Source organism: Salvelinus namaycush, chromosome 1, assembly GCF_016432855.1.
Source record: "Salvelinus namaycush isolate Seneca chromosome 1, SaNama_1.0, whole genome shotgun sequence".
In the NCBI taxonomy this organism is placed as follows: Eukaryota; Metazoa; Chordata; class Actinopteri; order Salmoniformes; family Salmonidae; genus Salvelinus; species Salvelinus namaycush.
In genome coordinates this window covers 11737531-11761977 of record NC_052307.1, presented here as the reverse complement: position 1 = coordinate 11761977, position 24447 = coordinate 11737531, and the positions used below count along the sequence as shown (strand labels likewise).

Below are 24447 nucleotides of genomic sequence, written 5' to 3'. Positions count from 1 at the left end.
TGACAGTGGAATTGCCAAACCAACAAAAAACACAAAAAGTTAATGTACTCTCAATGAAAAACTTGTAAAACAGAATCAGTATAGTACAATTAACACTGCCACCACCATGCTTCACCATAGGGATGGTGCCAGGTTTCCTCCAGATGTGACGCTTGGCATTCAGGCCAAAGAGTTCCATCTTGGTTTCATCAGACCAGATATTCTTGTTTCTCATAGTCTGAGAGTGCTTTGGATTACTCTTGGCAAACTTCAAGGTGGCTGTCATGTGGCTTTTACTAAGGAGTGTCTTCCGTCTGGCACTCTACCATAAAGGCCTAATTGGTGGAGTGTTTGTCCTTCTGGAAGGTTCTCCCATCTCCACAGAGAAACTCTGGAGCTCTGCCAGAGTGACCATTGGGTTCTTGGTCACCTCCCTGACCAAGGCCCTTCTCCCCCAATTGCTCAGTTTGGCAGTGCAGCCAGCTCTAGGAAGTCTTGGTGGCATAAACTTCTTCCATTTAAGAATGATGGAGGCCACTGTGTTCTTGGGGACCTTCAATGCTGCAGAAATGTTAGTGTACCCTTTCCCAGATCTGTGCCTCGACATAATCCTGTCTCTGAGCTCTACGGACAATTCCTTCGACCTCATGGCTTGGTTTTTGCTCTGACATGCACTGTCAACTGTGGGACCTTAAAGAGACAGATGTGTGCTTTTCCAAATCATGTTTCATCAATTGAATTTACCACAGCTGGACTCCAATCGAGTTGTAGAAACATCTCAAGGATGTTCAAAAGAAACAGGATGTACCTGAGCTCAATTTCGAGTCTCATGGCAAAGTGTCTGAATACTTATGTAAATAAGGTATTTCTGTTTTTACTTTTAATACATTTGCAAAAATTTCTAAACCTGTTTTACTCTTTTTCATTATGAGGTACTGCACTGTAATGTCTCCACCATCATTTCCTATGGACAGAACAGCGATCACTAACCTCGATTTGGACAAAATTTCTACTTCAACGAGTTGGCAGCTCTGGACTTTCTCCTTATCCCAGTCCAGACCCTAATCCCCTGTACTTGAAAGAGGAAGCAGCGGGAGGCAGGCGAGGCGGCATCCTTTTGAGACTACGTCAGAGAGCAAATACACCTCCAATGACCACCTGTTTATTGGTGAACTAGCAATCACTGGAGAACAAACTGGATGAGCTCTGTTTGAGACTATCCTATCAACATGACCTGAAAAACTGCAATATTCTATGTTTCTCAGAGTCGTGGCTGAACGAGTACATGGATATACATCTTGCTGGTTTTTCTACGCATCAAGATCTGACGGCAGACTCTGGTAAAACTAAGGGAGGAGCGGTGTGTCGCTTTGTTAACAACAGCTGTATGTGTGTATAACAACAGCATTCGAATACCTCATGATAAGAGGCATACCATACTATTTACCAAGAGAGTTTGAATCTATATTACAACCACAAACTAATGCTGGCACTAAGATCACACTCAACGAGCTGTATGGGGTCATAAGCAAACAAGAAAATGCACATTCAGAGGCAGTGTTTTTCGTGACCAGTGATTTTAATGCAAGGGAACTGAAATCAGTTTTACCTAAATTTTACCAGAATGTCACCTGTTCAACTAGAGGTGACAACACTCTAGATTACCTTTATTCCACACACAGAAACACACACAAGGCCCTCCCTTACTCTTCCTTGGGAAAATCAGATATTAACTCTTTCCTCCTACTTACAAGCAAAAACTCAAACAGGAAATGCCAGTGATGCGCTCAATACGGAAGTGGTCCGATGATGCGGATTCTAAGCTACAGGACTGTTTTGCTAGCACAGATTGGAATATGTTCAGGGATTCATCCTATAACATTGAGGAGTATACCACATCAGTCACCGGCTTCGTTAATAAGTGTATCGACAACGCCGTCCCCACAGTGATGGTACGTACATACCCCAACCAGAAGCCATGGATTACAGGCAAGGAGCGGGACACTAATCCGGACACTTATAAGAAATCCGACTACAACCTCCAAAGAGCCATCAAACTGGCAAAGTGTCAATATATGAGTAAGATCAAATCCCACTACGCTGGCTGACACACGACGGATCTGGCAGGGCTTGCAAACTATCACCGATTTGAAAAAGGGAAACTCAGCCACCAGCTGTCGAGTGGCGTGAGCTTAACATTAGAGTGAAATGCCTTCTATGCTCGCTTCCATGCATAAGAGCACCATCTGACATCCTTGACATGTTCAACCTATCCCTGACCCTGTCTGTAACACCAACTTGTTTCAAGTGGACCACCGTAGTCCCAATGCTCATAACGCCAAGGTAACCTGCCTAATTGACTATCTCCCCGGAGCACTCATTTATAGCCATGACATGTTTTGAAGGCTGGTCTTGGCTCACATCAACACCATCATCCCAGACACCCTGGACCCACTCCAATTTATATACCACCCAACAGATCCAGAGATGATGCAATCTCTATTGCACTCCAAGCTGTAAAAGTTATACAGCTGCACGATTGAGAGCATCTTGAATGGCTGCATCACCGCTTGGTACGGCAACAGCAAGGCACGCTAGGCGCTACAAAGGGTGGTGAGTACATCCCAGTACAGCCCAGCCCAGCCCAGTACATCACTGGAGCCGATTTCCCTGCCATCCAGGACCTCTATGCCAGGCGGTGTCAGAGGAAGGCCCAAAAAATTGTCAGGCTCCAGCTACCCAAGCCATAGACTGTTCTCTCTAATACTGCACAGGGACAGGTCGAATAAACATGAAACATTTATGGAAATGTATCTAACTAGCTTGCTGTTGTGAGCTAATTTATCCTGGGATATAAATTGGGTTGCTTATTTTTCCTGAAATGCACAAGGTCCTCTACTCCGACAATTAATCCACAGATAAAACAGTAAACCGAATTAGTTTCTCATCATCTTTCCTCCTTCCTTCAGGCTTATTTTTCTTCTTTGGACTTTATATGGCGGTTGGCAACCAACTTTACGCTCATCTTTCAATCATCCAGATGGGTATATGCTCCTAAAAACCAATGAGGAGATTTGAGAGGCAGGACTTGCAGTGCGTTGAGCGTCACAAATAGAATGATGTTCTATTTTAACGCCTGGCCATGCAGACGCTCGCAAGCAGTGTGGGTGCAATGATTGAATAATATGTATGTGTACATTTATTTTGCAACTCTCACGAACGTGATGTGTCTGGTCTGGTCAGCATGTAAGACTGCTAAACAAGTCTTCTATATAGCTAATTTAATGGCTGCCCGGACTACCTGCATTGACCCTTATTTGAACTAACTCTCATGCACTGACTCTAAGCACACGCACTGGACTCTACCCAAACACTCACACATACTTACACTGACACCCCAACACACACATACGCACACACAAACACACACACTACATATACCCACACACATACAGTATAAAATGCGCTCACATGCATACTGACCACCCCCACACACACCCACACTTTCACACTCACCACATACGCTGCTGTTACTACTCCACATACGCTGCTGTTACTACTCCACATACGCTGCTGCTACTACTCCACATACGCTGCTGCTACTACTCCACATACGCTGCTGCTACTACTCCACATACGCTGCTGCTACAGCTCAGTCTATTATCTATCCTGTTGCCTCGTCACCTTACCCCTACTATGTATGTAGCTACCTCAATTACCTCGTACCCCTGCACATCGACTCGGTACTGGTTCAGTAGTCCCTGTTACAATAACAATACTTGTTTTTGTTATTCACTGTGTATTTTTTCCTTTTGTCACTATTTTTATTTTAGAAAATGTATCTTCATCTTAACTCTGCATTGTTGGAAAAGGATCTCTAATTAAACATTTCACTGTTAGTCTACACCTGTTGTTCACGAAGCGTGACATATACATTTTGATTGATTTGATTTTGATTTGAGACTTCACGCGAACAGAACTCAGACCATCTCTCCAGATCTTTTGAGGGGTCTAAGTTACTTTGGACAGCACTGAGTTCACAAAAATTGGCTGAAAGGGAACAAGTGTGGAAACATCCTAAGGGTGAGCAGTCGTAAGAAGCTTTTTACCTACCCAGGTCTTAAAATTCATCCTCAGTTAGAAAAATACATATCTGTAATTATGTGCAATTATGTGAAGTTGGTGGCTGAAGAAAATCACTCATCACAGACTAAGCGTACGCAGCAGGTCTGAAAACACATGACACCTTCATGCTTAAGCCTAGCTCGATGACATGCTGGTTTATTCGCCTAAGAAGAGTGCCTCTACTCAGCAGTGTTTTTGCACAGCGTGGAAGCTCTCGCCTAATATTTAGCAGTCATGCATAGCTGTGAGTTGGGGACGCTCGAGAACGCTGTGGGCAAAGGCCTTAAAGATGCTTTGCAAAGCAGTGTCATAGCAGCCTGTTAATGCACGCCTGAGCAAAACACTAAAAATAGCATTAAGCCCAAAGTAGTTAGAGAAGCACTAAAACCAGGGGTACAGACGAAGCTGGGCTGTTCCCCCTTTTAACCCTTCCAGTCCCCCGCAGGGTTCCCCTTCACCTGAAACACAGGGGTGGATGGTTGAGATGTAGCACATTGAGTTGGTCTATTTTGAAAAGAGAATGACATTTTGTTTTAGTTTGATATGATTAGTCAGACAATCTGAAATGTTCTAGTTGCATTACATATACAAAGCGCCCATTATTTGTTTTGGAGTTGCATTTGAAGAAGACTAATTTACGTAGCATAACTGCATTTCTCCGGACGATAAATCAATCCCAAAACGTACAGTTATTATTGCTACATGGTCAAATCGTTCCATTCCCATGCATCATGTCACTCTAATTGACTACAGCGTGAGGTAGGTGGAAACTTACAAACTGTTGTGTTCTTTGAGAGCAAAACAGATGTTTTTGCACACAGACTAGCAATTATTAAAAGGAGGGAAGGTGCTAAACACCTGACAGTCGAGGGCTGTTGTGTGTTCTTGTTCAAATCGAAACAATGCTGTTTATGCTTCCAAGTACTGATGTAAGAGTAGCCAAAATGTGCCATTCCTTGGTTCACATTCACTCACTACGATGGGCATGTGAGGAATCTACAGTATGTAGCTCGTTTTCAATTTGTTTTCAACTCTCCCATGTTTTTAATTAATATTTTTAAGAATTTCTGGGATAAGGCCCAATTGTTTGATTTTGCTTAAGAAATTACATCTTTGACACGGTGTGCATTATAGTGAACACAATAAAAAGAAGCACTCCCAAGTTCAGCACAAGAAGCATTTTGTCTTTGAAAAGCGTTGGCAGGGTATACAATCCACAGATGCGGCTGTTAAAATGCTGCTAAAGTACCTGGACATGCTGCTTAGCAGATCCTCAGTAAAAAGGATTCTTACACTTTGGGTGATTTCATTTGAGCCATATTGGTGTCATGCCTCTCCACTTTAGCTCTGGAGCATTGATGGTATATAAACCCTGCTTGGGTCTGTTGACTGTGGTGATGATGTTGTCCAGGCAGAATAGTTAGAGTTCCTTTGGAGCCAGTCTGAGGGCTCTCTTTTTGGTGGAGGACTTAGAGAAGAGACCCATGGCTCCTGTGGAAGTGGATGGGTTGCAGGATGACCAGAAGGGCCCTCTAACTGAGGGAAACATTTAGGAGATGAACCAGATCAATGACATTAGTTTGAACACGTGTCAAGGTGACCTGACTCTTTTCGACATCAAGGACAGGATTTCCATGGGAGAGAGCACCAACAAAGATACGATTTCGGTTAGCGAAGGCAAAAACTCAGTGTTTAGGACCAAGACTCTGCCTGATGTAACGGAGGGGAGCCCAACCATGGAGTACATCTTGTTCTGAGACAGATGGACATGGACAGAAAATCATGGACTGAGGAAGGAACATTGAAAAGCAGCAGTGCTGTAGAGAATGGGACGGTGGACCATCAGATTATTCCTATGAAGAAAGTATGCTGCTCCTCTGGTGCACACCTATACATATGCCTTATTAAAATATTCATGTTTTGAACAACCTCTATCTTAAACTCACTAGCCAGATACCTGTGAAACGTATGATTGCAAACGTATTTCATCCTTTATCTAACCCTATACATGTCTGTTTTTGTTCTGTATTCTCAGAATGCTCTGGACCACTTGGCATGGAGGGGGGCATCATCTCCAACCAGCAGATAACAGCCTCATCCACACATCGTGCTCTGTTCGGCCTGCAGAAGTGGTACCCCTACTTTGCCCGGCTCAACAAGAAGGGCCTGGTCAACGCATGGACGGCTGCCGAGAACGACAGATGGCCCTGGATCCAGGTAAGACTCAGATACCAGCTGGGAGAAACGAGTCACTCAGGTTACTAGACAGAGACAGATGTGCCCACTAAAACTCCTCACACACCAGAGCGAATCTGAGACGTGTGTGTGTGTACATCTGAATGTTGCCGTTAATGCAGTATTAACTGGAGTTTAGGAAGTCAGGATTTGTGACGTACTGTATTTGTTTTTAGAGTTGAAGTTACAGTACTTATATTATGCTTGGGTCCTATTTCAGTTCCTATTTTTGCTTGTAGTGTGACTTTACAGTTAATTAGTGTGTCAGTTGACTAGTGCCACAGTGCTGATTGGGTTTAGTGGCAGATTAAACAGTGAGAGCTGGACAGAACAGCTGTTGGTTCCACTCCTGTGTGTATTACCAGTGGGGTTGCTGGAGCGAATCACAGCATGTATGTGCTAAACCTCCGGCGTTCTTTCGTTCAGATATGCAAATGCATATCCTTCACTCAGACCTACACAGTTGTGTACTCCGAGATTTGTCTCAGAGGTGCCAGTTCAGGCCTCATAGTGTCTGTTTGGTTGGATTCGTAATAGCAACACTAAGTAAATTTCACTGTGTGGATATTGAAAGCAGTTAGTGAAAGGAAATGATATAATAACTATCCCATTGTGTCTCTAACAATAGACATGGATTATGGATTTATTTATTTTTTAGCTGTCATTTCTAAGTGTGTCCCAAATCTGTGTTATAGATCACAGAAATTGAAGAGAGCGATAAACAGAAAGGGGGGACGAGAGAATGAGTAAAAGAGAGATAGGAGGAGATGGTATATAGAAAGAATGATCCACAGAGATTATCTGAGGAGAAATGCAGAGCGAGAAAAGACAGACACCTGCATGAAAGGGAAAGGTGAGCGAGACTGAGAGAAAAACAGAGTGCGAGAAGAAGTTTATTTGCGTTGTTTGTAACGTATTTTTTACTTATTTTGTACAATGTTGCCACTACCATCTCTTTTGACCGAAAATAACCTCTGGACATCAGGACTGCGATTACTCACCACGGAATGGCAGAATCCTTTTTTCCCTTTAACAAATCTGACGAGCCCAACGCGAATGAAGTACTACTTTCTCGGGAACAGGCCCAGATCCCCGTGATTTGCAAGTGGCCAGAGGGCGGGCTTCTTCTGAGAATTCTTTGGCTATCGAATAAACCCCCACTTCCTTCCATTCTGCTAGCAAACGTGCAATCTTTGGAGAATAAAATCGATGACATACGCGGAAGATTAAACTACCAACGGGACATTCAAAACTGTAATATCTTATGCTTCACGGAGTCGTGGCTGAACGACGACACTATCAACATACAGCTGGCTGGTTTAAACAGTTCAACATTCACAAGACCGAAAGGCCAGACGGATTACCAGGACGTGTGCTGCGAGCATGCGCTGACCAACTGGCAAGTGTCTTCACTGACATTTTCATCCTCTCCCTGTCCGAGTCTGTAATACCAACATGTTTTAAGCAGACCACCATAGTGCCTGTGCCCAAGAACACTAAGGTAACCTGCCTGAATGACTACAGACCCTTAGCACTCACTTCTGTAGCCATTATCGCAGAAACCCTAGACCCACTCCAATTTGCGTACCGCCCAAACAGATCCATAGATGATGCAATCTCTATTGCACTCCATACTGTCTTTCCCACCGGGACAAGAGGAACACCTATGTGAGAATGCTATTCATTGACTACAGCTCAGCGTTCAACACCATATTGCCCTCAAAGCTTGTCGATAAGCTAAGGACCCTGGGACTAAACACCTCCCTCTGCAACTGGATCCTGGACTTCCTGATGGCCGCCCCCAGGTGGTAAGGGTAGGTAACAACACATCCGTTACGCTGATCCTCAACACAAGGGCCCCTCAGGGGTGCGTGCTCAGTCCCCTCCTGTACTCCCTGTTCACTCATGACTGCACGGCCAAGCACAACTCCAACACCATCATTAAGTTTGACGATGACACAACGAGACAGCCTATAGGGAGGAGGTCAGAGACCTGGACGCGTGGTGCCAGTAGAACAACCTCTCCCTCAACGTGATCAAGACAAAAGAGATGATTGTGGACTACAGGAAAAGAGAACCGAGCACGCCCACATTCTCATCGATGGGGCTGCAGGGGAGTAGGTTGAGAGTTCCTTGGTGTCCACATCACCAACAAACTAAGATGGTCCAAGCACACCAAGACAGTCATGAAGAGGGAACGACAAAACCTATTCCCCCTCAGGAGACTGAAAATATTTTGCATGGGTCCTCAGATCCTCAAACGTTTCTACAACTGCACCATCGAGAGCATCCTGATTGGTTGCATCACTGCCTGGTATGCCAACTCCTCGGCCTCCGACCGCAAGACACTACAGAGGGTAGTGCGAACGGCCCAGTACATCACTGGGGCCAAGCTTCCTGCCATCTAGGACCTCTATACCAGGCGGTGTCAGAGGAAGGCCCAAAAAATTGTCAAAGACTCCAGCCACCCTAGTTATAGACTGTTCTCTCCTGTTCTCTCTGCTACCACACGGCAAGCGGCACCGGAGCACCAAGTCTAGGTCCAAGAGGCTTCTAAACAGCTTCTACCCCCAAGCCATAAGACTCCTGAACATCTAATCAAATTGCTACCCAGACTATTTGCATTGCCCCTCCCCCTCTTTTTACACTGCTGCTACTCTCTGTTGCTACTCTACTTGAATAACTCTACCTAAATGTATATATTACCTGAACTAACCGGTGCCCCCGCACATTGACTCTGTACCTGTACCCCCCTGTATATGGTCTCGCTATTGTTATTTTACTGCTGCTCTTTAATTACTGGTTTCTTTTATTTCTCACTCTTATCTGTATTTGTTTTAAACTGCATTGTTGGTTAGGGGCTCGTAAGTAAGCATTTCACTGCAAGGTTGTATTCCGCGCATGTGACTAATACAATTTGATTTGAAGACAGAGTGGAAGGGAAAGGTGAGCAAGACAGTGCGAAAGAAGACAGAGAGACACATGGGTGGAAGGGAAAGGTGAGCGAGACAGACAGAGAAACAGAGGGAGCGAGAGAAAAGCAGCCAAGCGCATGGAGCATATAAGACAAATCTGAGATGACGTGGCCACTGAGGTGGTTTGTTTGGCTTTAATGATGCCACGTGGGATAATGTTGGGGATTCTGTGGAGCTCTGGCTTCAGGAGAGGGGCTCTGGGTAATTGGGACATGAGTAGAGTCGTGTAGACTTCTCTCAGCACTATGTGGTTTTAGGCGGTATGTTCTGAAAGTTTGTGTGTGTGTGTGTGTGTGTGGGTGTTTTGTGTTTTCCTAGTGTCAGGGCCAGCCCTGTCATGGTGTCAGGTTTAACACTCCAGTTCTGTGTGTTTGTCTGATGATTTATTGTATTGACAAGATAGCCAAGTGACCGCGCTAACAATGGAAATATATGTCCTCAATGATTGAAGGCAGACGAGATCAGGTGGGACCATTCTAGCAAATGAGAAGGCAGATAGTTGTTGTGCATGTTGTTCACACACATAAGTCGTTTTTGTCAAAGTTGCCAGAATTCCACGTATTCCATGTATCCACTTATATCAGTACATTTGTAACAGCTTAAACATTATGAAACTTCTATTTGATCAAATGAGCCTTACTTAATTTGACACTCTCATAGACATCCATACAAAAAAGGGCTTATGTCACCCGGACAGATTTTGGGCAGAGTAAAACCTCTCCCTTCACCTCTTCCTCTCTGCTCTGTATTATTGAATAGCAAATAAATCAAACAGACAGTGTCATACTTTTAATAATACTGACATTGTGTATTTACACACTTTGTGGTTGTATTTCCAAATATATTGTATATATAACTGTATATATAACCTTTTATAACTGTGTGCCTGTGTTTGTGAGCCTGTCTGTGTTTCTTCACGCATCTCTCTTTGTAAGGGAGCCTGGATTGTCCTCATTAGGGCTCACACACACATGACATTGCTTCGCGACACTCCAGGGAAATCTGGTGTTGGCGTGACGTTGACGACATACCTCTCTGGTGGTTCTTGGATGAATTTAGATGCGACGATGTGATATGAATGTCTAAAACAAATAAAATCACTTGTGAATGCTAACAGGGTTAGGCTATAGATGAGAAGAGAAAGTGTTACTTTTCATTGAGCGGATGCAGCTTCTACTGCTCTACTCCACTCCACCCTTAACTCCAATGTTTTGGAAATGCAAAGCTCTGCATACAGTCATTGAAGAGTTAATTAAAAGGGAAAAAGCTAATCACCACCACTTGCTTTAGTACTTTAGAACAGCCATGGCTTGGTATTTGTGTCATGGTTTGGCATTTATAGACATTTACTGATATGTCACGGTTTACGGACGCCCTTAGTAAGAGTCAAAGTTTTGTAGAAACATTAAAGCATTAAAGCATTATTCACGTTGCATTATGGGCATTTTTGGACAGGAGTTGTATTATGCTTTTACACGTGCCGTATATTGTGGGAGCTAGGAAATGTCCCTCTCTGGTGGTTCTCGTCCTAATATCTGAGCTGCAAAAGTCCTGTACTCGGTTGCCCAAAAGCATTTTAAGGCTACGTTCATCGTTAGAACCTTTGGAGGAGCATTATTAAATCTCTGTTTCCCAACCATCAGTTGCTTTTGAAAACACTTGTTATTTAACGGCTGCTGCAGACCACTCGTAGAACAGCTAAGTACATTGTTAGATGTTTTTTTGCCCTTCCGTGTCACTTTATACACAGATCTTCGCTAAGCACAAAATCAAGATGTTTATCTGTCTTTCTGTGACCGCCGATATCTTTAGAACTAATGTTACAAGTGACTACAAATACAAAGTTGCCCATTTCTTTGCATAACAACCAAAGGATATAAAGATCAGTGGAGGCTGCTTAGGGGAGGACGGCTCATAATAATGTCTGGAACGGTGCAAATGTAATGGCATCAAACAAATTGAAAACATGTGTTTGATACCATTCCACCTATTCCGCCCCAGCTATTACCACGATCCCGTCCTCCCCAATTAAGGTGCCACCAGCCTCCTGTGATAAATGTTTCAAATGAAATCCGAGATGACTGTATAAAAAGGTACATACAGTATAGGCTGCATAGATCTATACATTTCAATGATATTGAAATCAAGTTCATATTAATTGAGATTGGAAAGGGAGAAAGCTGATCCAAGAGCAGTGCTTCCTTTCTTTCGATCCTATCAAAATCAATAGATGCCTCAACAATGCACTTAAGAACATTCACCCATTCACCATCGTTCACACTCTCTTAAACCTTTAGCCCCACCCATCTCTTTAAGGGTTGATCTGAGCGTTCTGTCCTAACAACAGCAGTCAAGCACCCAAGCTAACTGCCAAACATTGGCTAGCTTGCTAGCTACTTCCAGACACAAATGAGAGAACACCTCACTGACCATTTTACTCGCCCTAGCAGAGCTGGTTAGGCTGTTTCTATTCTATCCAGAGCGTTGGTGACTGCAACTGTGCTGCTGGCAACAATTTACACTTTTTTGCCAATGTTTACTGACACCAGCCATATTCAATGGGTGTTGAGCATTCGTAAATTTGTCAGTTATTCTGCACTCTGGCACACTCAGACGAGAGTGCTTGAAATCGGAGTAGATAGCCAGAGTGAATTTACCAGCTACATCTATCAACAGTTGTCGCAGTGACATTCTATTGAAATGCATACTTGCATAGTGGAGTCTTTTGTTAAGAGATGTTGTGAGCTAGCTAAACAATGAACCATACTCCCAACTCATGACGTTACTAACCTGCATGAATCTACAGGTAGCTAACCAGCCAGGTTCAATTTTAGCTAGCTAACATTAGGCTATAACTAGCAAAGCAAATGGCTTTGAGTAAATAATAAGTCATAATAATAAGATCATACACGTAACATTAGCTAGTGAGCCAGCCAGCTAATGTTAGCTAGATAGATAACAGTACACATTAACTTGGAATGAAAATGACTTTCTGTCAAAATTAGAAACGTGTAATATCCGAAAATGTAGATAGCTAGGCTATCTTACCCGTATACATCATGGATGGATGCTTCTCCCGGTCACGGAAGCCATGGTTGCCCTTATTTTGAAGATGTAATCCGGAGACAGGTGTTTTCTCCATCTCCTTAGCTATCATAATCTAATTCCACTTATTTCAAAATTCGGTCTTCCAGAGCAACACTTATGCAGTTCTACTACGCAATATATATTTTTTAAAGCCGCGTTAGACAGGATTACCTACCCATACTAACCAACTCAAATAGACAGAAACGTGCTATATGGCAGACCAATCCGAACTCATCTCTCGCCATGTGTAACGGATGTGAAATGGCTAGCTAGTTAGCGGGTACGCGCTACTAGCGTTTCAATCAGTTACGTCACTTGCTCTGAAACCTAGAAGTAGTGTTGCACCTTGCTCTGCAAGAGCCGTGGCTTTTGTGGAGCGATGGGTAATGACGCTTCGTGGGTGACTGTTGTTGATGTGTGCAGAGGGTCCCTGGTTCGCGCCCGTGTCGGGGCGAGGGGACGCCGTAAAGTTATACTGTTACATTGATGCTGTTGACCCGGATCACTGGTTGCTGCGGAAAAGGAGGAGGTTGAAAGGGTGGTGAGTGTAACGGATGTGAAATGGCTAGCTAGTTAGCGGGTACGCGCTACTAGCGTTTCAATCAGTTACGTCACTTGCTCTGAAACCTAGAAGTAGTGTTGCACCTTGCTCTGCAAGGGCCGTGGCTTTTGTGGAGCGATGGGTAACGACGCTTCGTGGGTGACTGTTGTTGATGTGTGCAGAGGGTCCCTGGTTCGCGCCCGTGTCGGGGCGAGGGGACGGTTTAAAGTTATACTGTTACACATGTCCAGCCCACTCATTATCTCAGCCAATCATCGCTAGCAGGAAGGTTGCTGTCTTTTTGTGTGTTAAACCAACTAGGCTCATAATTTAAAATTTTTATTCATATTTACAGATGGCATACAAGTTTGTTATTAAGGCACAGGTAAGTTCACATGTTCCAGAAGGCATTTCTAAGTTCACGTTCAAATGGCTCTCCTGTGAAGTATTGACCCGCGACATACGCCTAGTTTCCTGAAAAGAGTCACATATAGGCGCAGGAGAAGGGGAATAAAGCATGCAAGATGAAGATCTGTTTTTCATCACACAGGGTTCTTTGGTTGTGTCAAGGACACAGGCCAATCTGATGGCCACAATGCTGGCAATTCTCTCAACAATTACAAGCCCCAATCTTGATTTGAGAGCATAATCAACTCTGAATATCTATCCAGCTGATGTGTTCTGGGCCCGTTGTGTTTTTCATTTTTTTATGCTGCAGATCGATTGTAGCTTCCATCAATTTAATTGTCTGTATCAATTCCAATCACCCAAATATTTGTTTGTAAATAATACAGTACCAGTCGTAAGTTTGAACACATCTACACATTCCATTTTTTTTTTTTTTTACTATTTTCTACATTGTAGAATAATAGTGAAGACATCACAACAATAAAATAGCACACATGGAATCATGTAGTAACCAAAAAAGTGTTAAACAAATCAAAATATATTTGAGATTCTTCAAAGTAGCCTTGCCTTGATGACAGCTTTGCACACTCTTGGCATTCTCTCAACCAGCTTCATGAGGAATCCTTTTCCAACAGTCTTGAAGGAGTTCCCACATATGCTGAGCACTTGTTGACTGCTTTTCCTTCACTCTGTGGTCCAACTCATCCCAAACCATCTCAATTGGGTTGTGGAGATTGTGGAGGCCAGGTCATCTGATGCAGCACTCCATCACTCTCCTTCTTGGTCAAATAGCCCTTACACAGCCTAGAGGTGTGTTTTGGGTCATTGTCCTGTTGAAAACTAATTATAGTTCCATTAAGCTCAAACCAGATGGGATGGAGTATCGCTGCAGAATGCTGTGGTAGCCATGCTGATTAAGTGTGCCTTGAATTCTAAACAAATCAGACAGTGTCAACAGCAAAGCACCCCCACAACATCACAACACATCCTCCATGCTTCACGGTGGGAACCACACATGCGGAGATCATCCGTTCACTTATTCTGCATCTCACAAAGACACGGTGGTTGGATCCAAAAATCTCAAATTTAGACTAATCAGATTCGTGTCCTTTAGTAGTGGTTTCTTAGCAGCAATTCGATCATGAAGGCCTGATTCACACAGTCTCCTCTAAAAAGTTGATGTTGAGATGTGTCTGTTACTTGAATTCTGTGAAGCATTTATTTGGGCTGCAATTATTTATTTTTTCATTTTATTTAACCTTTATTTAGCTAGGCAAGTCAGTTAAGAACAAATTCTTATTTACAATGACGGCATACTAAAAGGCAAAAGGCCTCCTGCGGGGACAAGGGCTGGGATTAAAAAAAAAGTGTATATATATATATATATATATATATATATATATATATATAGTACAAAATTCATATCACGACAAGAGAGACAACACAACATAAAGAGTGACCTAAGACAACAACATAGCAAGGCAGCAACACATGACGACACAGCATGGTAGCAGCACAACATGATAATTTCTGAGGCAGGAAACTCTAATGAATTTAATCCACTGCAGCAGAGGTAACTCTGGGTCTTCCTTTCCTGTGGCGTTCCTCATGAGAGCCAGTTTCATCATAGCGCTTGATGGTTTTTGTGACTGCACTGAAATTTTCCAGATATTGACTGACCTTCATGTCTTAAAATAATGATGGACTGTCGTTTATCTTTGCCTATCTAAGCCGTTCTTGCCTTTAATATGGACTTGGTCTTTTACCAAATAGAGCTATCTTTTGATGTCTTTGCTATCGTTCTAAAATGTAGAAAACAGTAAAATATATAGAAAAACTCGGAGTAGGTGTGTCCAAACTTTTGACAGGTACTGCATATGTATACACATATTTTTTAAATATGTTTTTGTTAATTATTTTCCACTAACCCTTCCACCCCTCCCCTAATGAAAACTAATGAACAACAACACTAATGAACTAATGAACAAACTAATGAACAACAATACTTAGGCTTCTACTTCCAGGTTATACATACTATATACATTTTACAGATATAATCTATTTTACAATAGTTATCTTTTGTTTGTTTTTACCTCTATCCTTCCGCTATCCTCAACCCCTCCCATCTTCATTTGAAGTCGGAAGTTTACATACACCTTAGCCAAATACATTTAAACTCAATTTTTCACAATTCCTGACATTTAATCCTAGTAAAAATTCCCTGTCTTAGGTCAGTTAGGATCACCATTTTTATTTTAAGAATGTGAAATGGCAGAATAATTGTACAGAATGATTTATTTAAGCTTTTATTTCTTTCATCACATTCCCAGTGGGTCAGAAGTTTACATACACTCAATTAGTATTTGGTAGCATTGCCTTTAAATTGTTTAACTTGAGTCAAACGTTTCGGGTAGCCTTCCACAAGCTTCCCACAATAAGTTGGGTGAGTTTTGGCCCATTCCTCCTGGCAGAGCTTTTGTAACTGAGTCAGGTTTGTAGGCCTCCTTGCTCGCACACACTTTTTCAGTTCAGCCCACAAATGTTCTATAGGATTGAGGTCAGGGCTTTGTGATGGCCACTCCAATACCTTGCCTTTGTTGTCCTTAAGCCATTTTGCCACAGCTTTGGAAGTATGCTTGGGGTCATTGTCCACTTAGAAGACCCATTTGTGACCAAGCTTTAACTTCCTGACTGATGTCTTGAGATGCTGCTTCAATAAATCCACATAATTGTCCTTCCTCATGATGCCTTCTATTTTGTGAAGTGCACCAGTCCCTCCTGCAGCAAAGCACCCCCACAACATGATGCTGTAACCCCCGTTCTTCACAGTTGGGATGGTGTTCTTCGGCTTGCAAGCCTCCCCCTTTTTCCTCCAAACATAATGATGGTCATTATGGCCAAACAGTTCTATTTTTGTCTCATCACACCAGAGGACATTTCTCCAAAAAGTAGGATCTTTGTCCCCATGTGCAGTTGCAAACCGTAGTCTGGCTTTTTTATGGCAGTTTTGGAGCAGTGGCTTCTTCCTTGCTGAGCGGCCTTTCAGGATATGTCGATATTGGACTCGTTTTGCTGTGGATATAGACATTTTTTGTACCTGTTTCCTCCAGCATCTTCACAAGGTCCTTTGCTGTTGTTCTGGGATTGATTTGCACTTTTCTATTCTCATAGTTTCTTCAGATTGTAAATTAAAGATCACATTTTTTGCTAAAAGTATTATTATACTATTGTTCGATTGACTATGACTTTTCAAATCACCCAGTAGTGCTATCTGCAGAGTAAGCGCCAAGTTAATGTTGCAATTCTTCATCCATTCCTGGACCTGCGACCAAAAACAAGCTACATGTGGACAGTACTAAAACAAAATATCTAATGATTCTGTCTCTTTGTAGCAAAATCTGCAGAGCTGGAGTGGTTGTATCCTCCATATATATAACATTCTATTGGTTCCAAGATAGTTGTATAATAATATTAATTTAAAATTCAAAGTTTTTATTCCGGCGTCGTTTTGCGTATCAGTTCATAAACCATGTGCCTTGGAATCTGCACATTGTAAATCTCTTCTCAACTATTTTGAGATCTCTATGGCACGGCTGTCAATATTTGGTCCTTAAATGAAACTCTTTCAAATCACCCAGCAGTACTATCTGTAGAGTTAGCTCCAGGTAAATGTTGCAATTGTTCAGGCATTCCTAGACCTGCAACGAAAAACAAGCTTCATATGGACAGTACCAAAACAAATGATCTAATGATTCTGTCTCTTCACAGCAAAATCTGCAGAGCTGGGATGGTTGTATCCTCCATATATATAACATTATTTTGGTTGCAATAATTTTTTAACTTGCAACCAACTTTCTATGGCTTGTTTTAAAAATAGCAATATTTTGGAGATTATTTATTTTTCAAATAACCAAAAGGGAAAGGTTGTAATCTGAATAAAGAAACAAAAGCCCATTCTTGAAAAGGGTGAGACATTCTTACTAATCTGCTAGAGAACCAGTTCAGATTTAAGTATAACTTTTGTATGACTGATGCCTTTAGTGAGAGGTCTAATGCTTTAATATTTAATCATTTCTGCCCTCCAAATTCCTATTCATTATATAAATAGGCCCGTCTAATTTTATCTGGCTTGAATATTTTTTATATTAATCATATTTTTTGCTCATATAATTAAAAAAAAAAAAGTAGGTTGCTAGGTGTAGGCAAGACCTTAAGCAAATAGGTAAACTGGGATATAGTTCATCAGGGTGATATTTCCACAAATATACAGGTATGTTCCTTTCTGTGGTAGCAAGATATTTTCTATTTTTAACCTCTAAAGGTTGTTTTTCTTAGCAGTTCACACATGTTGAAATACATTATTTAATGTACAGCTGTAGGACCTTATTTGAGCTATATTGTCACAGCAAAATAATTCTGCAGCAACAGGATTTTAAAGTTTAGTCCATTATGTTGCTTTTATCGGTGGTTAGGCTGTTAGCTGACCAGAAGTAGGTTACATGAAAAGTGCAATACTATTAATAATGTGTTAGTGTGTATTTTCAATGAAGTTATGTAAATCACGAAGCTCATCTGCCTTTCATGCAGTGCCAAAAAATCATCAGCAACAAAAGAGGGATCAGATTAAGATCCTACATCTGTAGGCACTGCACTGCGGAACACCTCACAGGGTTTATCAGATCACAGTACATGTGAACATATGTGAACAACATGAATTAAATGAAGTAATAATCATGATCAGTCATTTCTACTGGTCAGTGCTGACTTCCTCCACACAGTAAGCTATAAAGTTCAAACCACTGCAGAGAAACGACATTCACGACTTTAGGCATCTACTAAGTCAGTGGAACTAATCGGCCTGGCATGAAAACATATTCTTAATTCTGACAAGAACACAGTATGTGACTGGTCCATTCTGACTCTAAAGAATGTGTAGGGGCATTATTACAGCCTGTGTGAATGACACAGTGTCAGCGCTGAGGGGGATGGATCTACGTGACTCAACCGATGTGCCACATTAGGGGCTTAAAACGCAATCCTTCCTCCATTTAGGTCTTGAATACTTTGGCAGGTCCTCTGCCACTTCAAAAAACCACAGGGAAATAAAAATAAATGCTTGTCGAGGAGACCATTGCCAAAACTAATTGACCATTTTCAAACAATTACTGTATAAAAGAGTGGAGGATTTTAAGGACGACAGAATATCTTGAAATTGCAGTTTAAGAGTGGGATGATGTGAACTACAGCAGTGAGCTGGAAGGACTGAGTTTCTGATAACACCCGGTCTCACTTCTGTCTTACCTCAAGAAGCGGGAGACATCTTACTCAAGAAGCGGGAGGCATCTTACTCAAGAAGCGGGAGGCATCTTACTCAAGAAGCGGGAGGCATCTTACTCAAGAAGCGGGAGGCATCTTACTCAAGAAGCGGGAGGCATCTTTCTCAAGAAGCGGGAGGCATCTTTCTCAAAAAGCGGGAGGCATCTTTCTCAAGAAGCGGGAGGCATCTTTCTCAAGAAGCAGGAGGCATCTTTCTCAAGAAGCAGGAGGCATCTTTCTCAAGAAGCAGGAGGCATCTTTCTCAAGAAGCAGGAGGCATCTTTCTCAAGAAGCAGGAGGCATCTTTCTCAAGAAGCAGGAGGCATCTTTCTCAAGAAGCAGGAGGCATCTTACTCAAGAAGCAGGAGGCATCTTACTCAAGAAGAAGAAGCAGGAGGCATCTTACTCAAGAAGAAGAAGCAGGAGGCATCTTACTCAAGAAGAAGAAGCAGGAGGCATCTTACTCAAGAAGAAGAAGCAGTAGGCATCTTACTCAAGAAGAAGAAGCAGGAGGCATCTTACTCAAGAAGAAGAACCAGGAGGCATCTTACTCAAGAAGCAGGAGGCATCTTTCTCAAGAAGAAGAAGCAGGAGGCATCTTTCTCAAGAAGAAGAAGCAGGAGGCATCTTTCTCAAGAAGAAGAAGCAGGAGGCATCTTTCTCAAGACGCAGAAGACATCGTACTCAAGAGGCAAGATGTGATCCGACTCTACTGGCTCTAACAGATTTGCTAAAAATATATATTGATTGCAGATGGGTTTAATGGTTGTATTTTATGAAGGGTGGACGGTTTGTTTTGAGTACATACTTACACTACACTGTTAGTGGGGAAACTGTGTAGTAATGTACAGATAAGTGAGGTTCTATTGTCCCAATAAGCACCAGCAAATTACAAAACTTTGAAGAGCAGCCATGATGGCGGCAGATGAGGGGCCATCTGACCTCAAACCCTTTCCCGTCTCAGAGACTCTCGACTGGGCCATCTCTTCCAGACCTCCCCCTCCATGGAATTCACACTGAGCACTTCTCGTATCCCTGTCACTGCCGAATTGAGATCATGATGGGGGAAATTATCCTCATGTAATGCAGTGTCATTTTGATATATGGCCGGGGGAATTATGGGCCTTTTATGTCAGTCCGCTCATACTGAATCAATTTTCTCAAACTGACAATCACCGCTGAGCAGTATCCAGGCAGATGTTCTCAACAGAGCCTCACTCAGCGTGAACTAAGACACCACCAGTATTATGTGGAGTGACTGAAGTGTGTTTGTAAGTGGTCATTATCCGTGCAAAGAATCACACCAATTACCTGAGCACTAGGCCTTTTAGTCACAGTAGACTAATGAGAGAGAGAGAAGATGTTCATGTTGTTCTCCAGAATATGAAAAAAAACAAGAGATAAGTGGGTGTTCATTGTGGCTTTGATTGCATTGAGGATGCTGTGTAAGACTTTGTCAAGAAGACTTGAGTTACTGTAGTCAGCAAGTGAAGAAGTACATGCTCAGAGTGCATAGTCGTACTTCATTTCAGAGGCTAAGTTTGGCCCTTGTGGTGGTGTTCCAAGAAAATATTGTCTATCCATCATTATCATGAAGAGGGGCCTTTTTGGTTTTCACAGTATGATGTCTCTCATTCTTGTGGGACACAGTTCATTTGAGTTTCCCCTGATCTCACCCCAGGATGTTACGTGTGGTAGCAGCCGTTGTGAGGAAGTAGCAGTTGCCAAATGTACGGTGCATTCAGAAAGTATTCAGACCCCTGGACTCTGTCCACATTTTGTTATGTTTACAGTCTTATTCTAAAATGGATGAAATATTTTTTTTTCACTCATCAATCTACATACAATACCCCATAATTACAAAGCAAAAACTGTTTTTTAGAAATTATTGCAAATGTATTACAATTAAAAAACTGATATCACATTTACTTAAGTATTCAGACTTTGTAGAAGGACCTTTGGCAGCGATTACAGCTTAGAGTCTTCTTGGGTATGATGCAACAAGCTTGGTACATCTGTATTTGGGAAGTTTCTCCCATTCTTCTCTGCAGATCCTCTCAAGCTCTGTCAGGTTGGATGGAAACCGTCGCTGCACAGCTATTTTCTGATCTCTCCAGAGATGTTCGATCGGTTTCAAGTCCGGGCTCTGGCTGGGCCACTCAAGGACATTCAGAGACTTGTCCCGAAGCCACGCCTGCATTGTCATGGCTGTGTGCTTAGGGTTGTTGTCCTGATGGAAGGTGAACCTTCGCCCCAGTCTGAGGTCCTGAGCGCTCTGTAGCAGGTTTTCATCAAGGATCTTTCTGTACATTACTCCGTTCATCTTTCCCTCGATCCTGACTAGTCTCCCGGTCCCTGCTGCTGAAAAACATCCCCACAGCATGATGCTGCCACCACCATGCTTCACCATAGGGCTGGTCCCAGGTTTCATCCAGATGTGACGCTTGGCATTCAGGCCAAAGAGTTCAATTTTGGTTTCATCAGACCAGAGAATCTTGTGACTTTTGACAAACTTCAAGCGTACTGTCATGTGCCTTTTACAGAGTGTCGTTTGTCTGGCAATTCTACCAAAAAAGTGTGATTGGTAGAGTGCTGGAGATATGTTTGTCCTTCTGGAAGGTTATCCCATCTCCACAGAGGAACTCTGGAGCTCTGTCAGTATGACCATCAGGTTCTTTGTCACCTCCCTGACCAAGGCCCTTTTCCCCCAATTGCTCAGTTTGGCTGGGCAGCCAGCTCTAAGAAAAGTCTTGGTGGTTCCAAACTTCTTCCATTTAAGAATGATGAAGAACACTGTGTTCTTGGGGACCTTCAATGCTGCAGAAATGTTTTGGTACCCTTTCCCAGATCTGTGCCTCGACATAATCCTGTCTCGGTGCTCTACGGGCAATTCCTTCGACCTCATGGCTTGGTTTTTGCTTTGACATGCACTGTCAAACTGTGGGACCTTATGTCGACAGGTTTGTGCCATTCCAAATCCTGTCCAATCAATTGAATCAACTCTAATCAAGTTGTAGAAACGTCTCAAACATGATCAATGGAAACAGGATGCACCTGAGCTCAATTTCGAGTCTCATAGCAAACGGTCTGAATACTTAAATAAGGTATTTCTGTTTTTTATGTTAAAAAATGTGCAAAAAATTCTAAAAACCTGTTTTCACTTTGTGTTTATGGGGTATTATGTTGTAGATTGATGAGGAAAATGTGTTATTTATTCCACTTTAGAATAAGGCTGTAACGTAACAAAATGTGGAAAAAGGGAAGGGGTCTGAATACTTACCGAATGCACCTCAACACTGTTCTAATATTATTTTGACCCAGTTATGACTGTTGTGAAAATGAATCAGATTCAGATTAATCTGAGGCTGTGTGTGTGTGTGTGTGTGTGTGTGTGTGTGTGTGTGTGTGTGTGTGTGTGTGGGTGTGGGTGTGTGTGTGTGCCCCTGTCTTTGTTTCTTTCCATATGTGTTCATTCAGCACAGCAGCAGTCCTTAGTTACCACCATAGTCTGTCCTCTATTACAGCAGCAGTCCTTAGTTACCATCATAGGCTGTATTCTATTACAGTTCTGTCAACATATGGAGCTATTAAAATTAATAATAAAATAACTTCTGACTGAAGAAAAGACTCTCTCTCTCTATCTCTCCTTCTCTCTGATAATGATCATACTGCTGTGCGTTTAACTTAAGGATTCTAACTGAAGCCCCAACCCGTCTCTGTCAGAAGTGCTTTAGTTTGGCAGTATATTGACAGGCTTGATTGGATTGACTGGCTGGCTGGCTGAATATGGTGTGAGAGGATAGACTAAAGTTGCATTCACACACAGTCCTGAGGAAGATAGATGACCTTGACAGGAACAGATAAAAGATCTGAGTGTAATGGCCAGAGGATGTCTGACACACACCGATGTGCCCTAGGAGGAAGTCCACTGTGTGCAGCTCACCCTGCACTAACATAAATAACATGATACTGTTGAAGTAATATGGCTGCAGGTTCATCTGCCTCACCTAAAGCCCATTCTGGTGGGAAGCTGCTATAGACCACCAAGTGCTAACAGTCAGTATCTGGATAACATCTGTGGAATGCTTGATAATGTATGTGATATCATCAGAGGTATATTTTCTGGGTGATTTTAAATATTGACTGGCTTTCATCAAGCTGCCCACTCAAGAAAAAGCTTCAAACTGTAACCAGTGCCTTATCAGTCAACCTACCAAGTTAGTTACAAACAGCACAGGAATTAAATCATCAACATGTATTGATCACATCTTTACTAATGCTGCAGAAAGTAGCTTGAAAATATTATCCAGATCCATCGGATGTAGTGATCACAATATAGTAGACATATCTAGGAAAACCAAAGTTCCAAAGGCTGAGCCTAATATAGTGTATAAGAGGTCATACAATAAGTTTTGTAGGGATTCCTATGTTGTTGATGTAAATAATATTTGTTGGTCAGTGGTGTGTAATGAGGCGCAAACAGACACTGCACTTGACACATTTATGAAATTGCTTATTCCAGTTACTAATAAGCATCCACCTATTAAGAAAAGTACTGTAAAAAATGTTTAAATCCCTGTGGATTGATGGGGAATTGAAAACTTGCATGGTTGAGAGGGATGAGGCAAAAGGAATGGAAAATAAGTCTGGCTGCACAACTGATTGGCAAACTTATTGCAAATTGAGAAATGCTGTGACTAAACTGAATACAAAGAAGAAGAAACTACACTATGAAATAAAGATACATGACATAAAGAATGATAGTAAAAAGCTTTGGAGCAACTTAAATTACATTTTTGGGAAAAAAGCTAACTCAGCTCCATCATTCATTGAATCAGATGACTCATTCACAACAAAACCAACTGATATTGCCAACTACTTTAATGATTTTTTCATTGGCAAGATTAGCAAATTTACGTATGACATGCAAGCAACTAACACTGACACTACACATCCAAGTATATCTGACCAAATTTTGAAAGACGAGCATTGTCATTTTGAATTCTGTAAAGTGAGTGTGGAAGAGGTGAGCAAAGTATTGTTGTCTATCAACAATGACAAGCCACCGGGGTCTGACAACTTGGATGGACAATTACTGAGGATAATAGCGGACGATATTGCCACTTCTACTTGCCATATTTTCAATTTAAGCTTACTAGAAAGTGTGTGCCCCCAGGCTTGGAGGGAAGCAAACACCATTCCGATACCTAAGAATAGTAAAGCCCTCTTTACTGGCTCAAAAGCCTACCAATCAGCCTGTTACAAATCCTTAGTACATTTTTGGGGAAAAATTGTGTTTGACAAGATACAATGCTATTTTACAGTAAACAAATTGACAACAAACTTTCAACATGCTTATAGGGAAGGACATTCAACAAGCACAGCACTTACACAAATTACTGATGATTGGCTGAAAGAATATTATGATAAAAAGATTGTTTTGTTAGAATTCGGTGCGGCTTTTGACATTATCGATCATAGTCTCCTGCTGGAAAAACGTATGTGTACGGCTTTACACCCCCTGCTATATTGTGGATAAAGAGTTACCTGTCTAACAGAACACAGAGGGTTTTCTTTAATGGAAGCCTCTCCAACAAAATCCACGTAGAATCAGGAATTCCCCGGGGCAGCTGTCTAGGCCCATTTATTTTTTCAATATTTACTAATGACATGCCATTGGCTTTGAGTAAAGCCAGTGTGTCTATGTATGTGGATGACTCAACACTATTCATGTCAGCTACTACAGTGACTGAAATGACTGCAACACTTAACAAAGAGTTG

At 42.1% G+C, this 24447-nt stretch overlaps 1 protein-coding gene across 1 annotated transcript in view; it reads left to right on the top strand.

Annotated features, from left to right (window-relative positions):
• The window catches only part of LOC120053796 (EGF-like repeat and discoidin I-like domain-containing protein 3), a 110562-nt gene that overhangs the window by 16154 nt on the left and 69961 nt on the right, over positions 1-24447 (top strand). Inside the window, exon 2 of the mRNA XM_039001053.1 lies at positions 6140-6321. Within this exon, the coding sequence (XP_038856981.1) occupies positions 6140-6321 (182 nt within the window). The remainder of the gene's footprint in view (positions 1-6139; positions 6322-24447) is intronic.